The following is a 4,374-nucleotide window of genomic DNA, read 5'->3' as shown; positions in this document are numbered from 1 at the left end:
GGTTTTTCTTCTTGTTAAACTTGCGAAAGTTTCTCTTCTGCACCACATTAGCAGTAGAGGTCTCAACACCTTTTCCATTGTCCTTTGTTCTAGCTCTTTCCTCAACATCAAGAGTACCAATAAGCTCTTCCACATTGAACTCTTTTCTCTTATGTTTGAGAGAGGTAGCAAAATCCTTCCAAGAAGGTGGCAACTTGGCGATTATACCGCCAGCCACAAACTTGTCAGGCAAAGGACAAGGAAAAAGCTCGAGTTCCTTAGCTAGTGCCTGAAACTCATGAGCCTGTTCCACTACAGATCGGTTCTCAACCATCTTGTAGTCATACAACTGCTCTATGAGATACAACTCACTACCAGCATCAGTAACTCCAAACTTTCCAACAAGTGCATCCCACAGCTCTTTCCCTGTGGGAAGGATGATATAGCTTTTCTGGAATTTTGTGTCAAGTGCGCTAATCACTGCTCCTCAAAAGAGGTTGTCATCAGCCTTAAACTTAGCTTCATCCTCAGGAGGTAAGTTGGCAGGCTTGCCCTCAGCGACATAATAACATAACATTGCAGTTAGCCACAATTCCATTTTAGCTTTCCAAATCAAGAAGTTTTTACCATCAAAAGGATCAAGCTTTAGCACAGCAGCAAAACCTCTGACAGAAAAAATGCCTAACATTAGGTTTTTGGATTGTTAGATATATAGGCATTTTCCATATCATTTTAATTCCATAAATTAATATTATGATGACGACATTAACAAATAATTAATCATAGAAATCGTGATCTCAAACAGATCCATAACAATATGGATCATGAGAACATAAAGCATATGAATCATATAAATCATATAAATACGATAAGCATATAAACTAACTGAACAATTGAAACTAAACAGATAGCAATATAAACAACATGACTGTAAAATTAAAACAAACAGATATAGCATATTATAATAAGACAGGACAGATAAGATAAAATCATTGCTACATATAAAACAACATAGATGAATATATGAAACATATATAATCTGCAGAACGTAAAACAGTAAGAAAATAAACTGATCATACCCTCCCATGCGCTCTGATGATCTAGATCCTTGTTCAGCTTCCCTTGTCATGTCGCCAGGAAGAAGATGTTTTGGGCAGTCGCGTAGACGCTCCCCAAAAACCTAATTGCCGATCCCCTGTGCAAGGTCTCGAACGGCAAGGGCTTCGGAGGCACCTGTCCTCTCGCTGCTCTGTGCGCGCAGAGTCACGAGATGGGAATACTCTCACTTGCGGCTGGACTGTGACTGAAAATGGTTCTGTTCTCGTGTACCAAGTGCCAGGGGTTCTCCTCTATTTAACCTCTCGCAGAGGGAAGCTAAAGGAGAAGGGTCGCATGCGGCACGCCAGGAGACGGGCAGCTAAAGGACAAAGGGTCTCGCGCGGCTGACGAAGAGACGGACAACTGAAAGGTTTAACCCGGAGTTGAAACTCCCGCTGTTAATGAGTGCTAAAAATTAACAAAACCACACCACGCCCGCTCGCCGCCTGCCTCGCCACGCCACGCCCGGCAGCGGCGGCGCGCGCGCGCGTGTGGTACGCCCTGTTCATTTCTTGACTTCTCAAATTAAGTGGAATAATTCCCACCATATAAGTTAAGCCAAAAGACCCTTGGATTTCCAATATGGTACTATTAGTATTCTCCACCATTACACACCATAGAGTTTATTCAATAAATTGGCCAGACCCATAAAAGATCCAACAGATAGTGGAAGTGTAAGGCTATTCCATTAAGTCTCATAGCCAACTAGCTGATTATCTCATAAAAGGTCTAAGTCCTAAAGAAAATGTGTCAACTTGTAACAAGATAAATATTAAAAATATTTTTTTGACCCATCTTGAGAAGATGTTAGCGTAAATACATGGTGATGAAATAAAGTGGATATGCATGTGACGGAATAGATCCAGCAGATACACTAAAATTAAATGGAAATTGGATAGGGGTGAGAATCACAGTTAAGTTGTACCTTCACAACCATCACTGATGGTATATGGATTTCCTTGGAAACCATCTAAGCATTTGCATCTGTATCCAATATAACCATCCTTTGAATTGACTCCTAAACATTTGCTGTTTGAACTGACACATGCATATTGTGATTTATTTTTCAGGGCCTCGTCGCATGTAAGATTGGCAGCTGCCCAGTGCATTGAGACCACTGATTCCCCAAGACCCATAAAGAGATCGGGTTCACCTGGTACATATATCCCAAGCTGATCATCTTCGAAATGTGAGGTAAACCTGATGCCCACGAGACTCTCTGCAACATTTATAAACGCCACAACACGGTCGTCATCGAATTGGAGCATAGACGCTGTCGCATTTCTGCAGTTGAGTTTAAATAGCTTCCTTGCAGAGCAACCTTCCTCTAAACCAAAGGGATATGGAACACTGATATTACCACAGGACCTCGAGCAGTTTTCCTTCAGTTGATTTGGACTATATCCTGCATTCATTGAACAATTCATGAGCTAGCTTCCGTAGTAATCATGACCATCAAACAATCAGCCAGATGTCTTTAATACCTCAAATTTTCAGTTGCAACAAGTTAACGATATACCTCAAATTTTCAGTTGCAACAAGTTAACGATATACCTCAAAGCTAGAGTAAATTAGAGGAGCGTACACATGCATTATTGAGTAATAACTTTTAGCTATGCATATATGATTAAAATTTAATCTAAATCACTAATTTGCAGATTTTCGCGGGTGCATATGCATCCACCTTGCTCAGAGGTTGTAGAAGTTTGCTAGCTGACTCGAAGCTGGTGAAAATAATTAATGATAAATACTATAAATTTGTGCTTCAGAAACTCCGATTCATAAATTGGTGGGGTTGCACCACAATGAAGTGTGTTTTTTTTGGATTGGGGGAAAAAAGACATGGATTGATGGTGAAGTAGTTCATAAACAGACACATGCTAAAGACATGAATTAATTAGTTGGGTAGAATGGAATAATCACCTTCGTCACGCTTGCAGCCATCAACTACATAGGGATTGCCTACGTAACCGCTGTTACAACCACATCTATAACCAATATCAAACAGTTCAGCGTCAAAGCAATGGCTGTAGTTGCTGACACATGCGTAGTTTATATTTTTGTCCTTCGCTCTGGAGCATGTCGGTTGATCATCTATATCCCATAAGATTTGGGCCCAGTTGCTGGTAATGTTTATTGTATTCCACAGGGTGCTTCCATTAGAAAGAGCATCATGATCACCTCTAGTGTCATTATTGTGGAGCACAAATTTCAGCTGGAAATCAGGAACAACTTCTCCAACGTAAAGACGGCAGCACCCGGTTCCATTGCAGTTCTGTCTGGCCACCGTCTCGGTGATGTTTTGGGGGCAGCTATTTGTACACCGCGGTATGGAACCATTCTTGCCCGGTTCTTGACGATATATATCGAAGTCACACCCAGTTACGTTGAATGAGCCATCCAACATAGTGAAAGAACTGAGATTCCACGAGAAGTTGTAACTAGGAATACCAGGTGCCATAAAGATGGTGTGGGAAATGGCTACATCAATAAGCCTTGACAGACCCACCGTGACACCGGAATCGGGCAAGACCTCGGTGATGCCGTCATGCAGAAAGGTCTTGGGCGGCTGGTTGCCGCCGCCGCCGCCGTCGCAGGTGAGGCTGAAATCGGGCTGCCGGAAGCAGCCGGATCCGAAGCCGAAAGGATATTGGATGCTGACGTTGCCACATCTCTCCGTGCAGTTCGGGTGCGTTGAACTTGGATTAGAGTAGAGAGCCACAGCCATCTGCAGTAATCCAAAGATGATCACAAGGAGAGTCACACAGTGGCGGCTCATCTCGGACGGCAAAACTGCTTCTTTTCTGTTCGAGGTTGTCTATTGTGTGCAAGTAAAGGGGGCTGGCTGAGTGGCTGTTCTCCTCTACTACTACCTACTACTAGTCCCTCTAGCTAGTGAATATATTCTCGAGATTTTTTTTTTAACAAGAAAGCCGCCCCTTTCCTTTCCATATTAAATATTCACCACATATTCTCGAGATTTTTTTAAGGTACCGACGTAACATCTGTGGTTGAGGACCACGGAAGTTAATTAGTCAAGCGCTAGGAAACAACCTAACGCATACTGACGTGTGGCTTTCACGTTTACTCCTGTTCCCACATGGTTGGATAATTCTCCCCCCGTTCTCACTATTCTTTGAAAACCAAATCATCTTAGACTAGATTGAAATTATAAAATAATTGTTAAAAAAATTACGACATCAAATATATATACTATAAAAATATAATTAATAACATATCTAATAACCTTATTTATTATTATAAATATTATTATTTTATTATACAAAGATTTGGTCA

At 41.5% G+C, this 4,374-nt stretch overlaps 1 protein-coding gene across 1 annotated transcript; it reads right to left on the bottom strand.

Annotated features, from left to right (window-relative positions):
• Positions 1-1,948: 1,948 nt before the first annotated feature.
• Positions 1,949-3,960, bottom strand: LOC100384211 (Protein kinase superfamily protein). Its single transcript, NM_001176783.1, has 2 exons — positions 3,001-3,960; positions 1,949-2,482 (listed from the first exon to the last, which is right to left on the bottom strand). Exons 1-2 carry the CDS (start codon positions 3,854-3,856, stop codon positions 1,992-1,994), a joined length of 1,347 nt encoding a protein of 448 aa, NP_001170254.1. The 5' UTR covers positions 3,857-3,960; the 3' UTR covers positions 1,949-1,991.
• Between the last annotated feature and the right edge of the window lie 414 nt (positions 3,961-4,374).

Source organism: Zea mays, chromosome 6 (assembly GCF_902167145.1).
Source record: "Zea mays cultivar B73 chromosome 6, Zm-B73-REFERENCE-NAM-5.0, whole genome shotgun sequence".
Classification (NCBI taxonomy): Eukaryota; Viridiplantae; Streptophyta; class Magnoliopsida; order Poales; family Poaceae; genus Zea; species Zea mays.
This window is presented reverse-complemented; position numbering and strand designations above follow the sequence as displayed.

Excerpts from the sequence above, each read along its gene's own strand:
- LOC100384211 (NM_001176783.1), bottom strand. The coding sequence starts at position 3,856 with ATGAGCCGCCACTGTGTGACTCTCCTTGTGATCATCTTTGGATTACTG. Across the intron at positions 2,483-3,000 it reads TGGCTGCAAGCGTGACGAAG|GATATAGTCCAAATCAACTG; the intron begins GTGATTATTCCA and ends CAATGAATGCAG.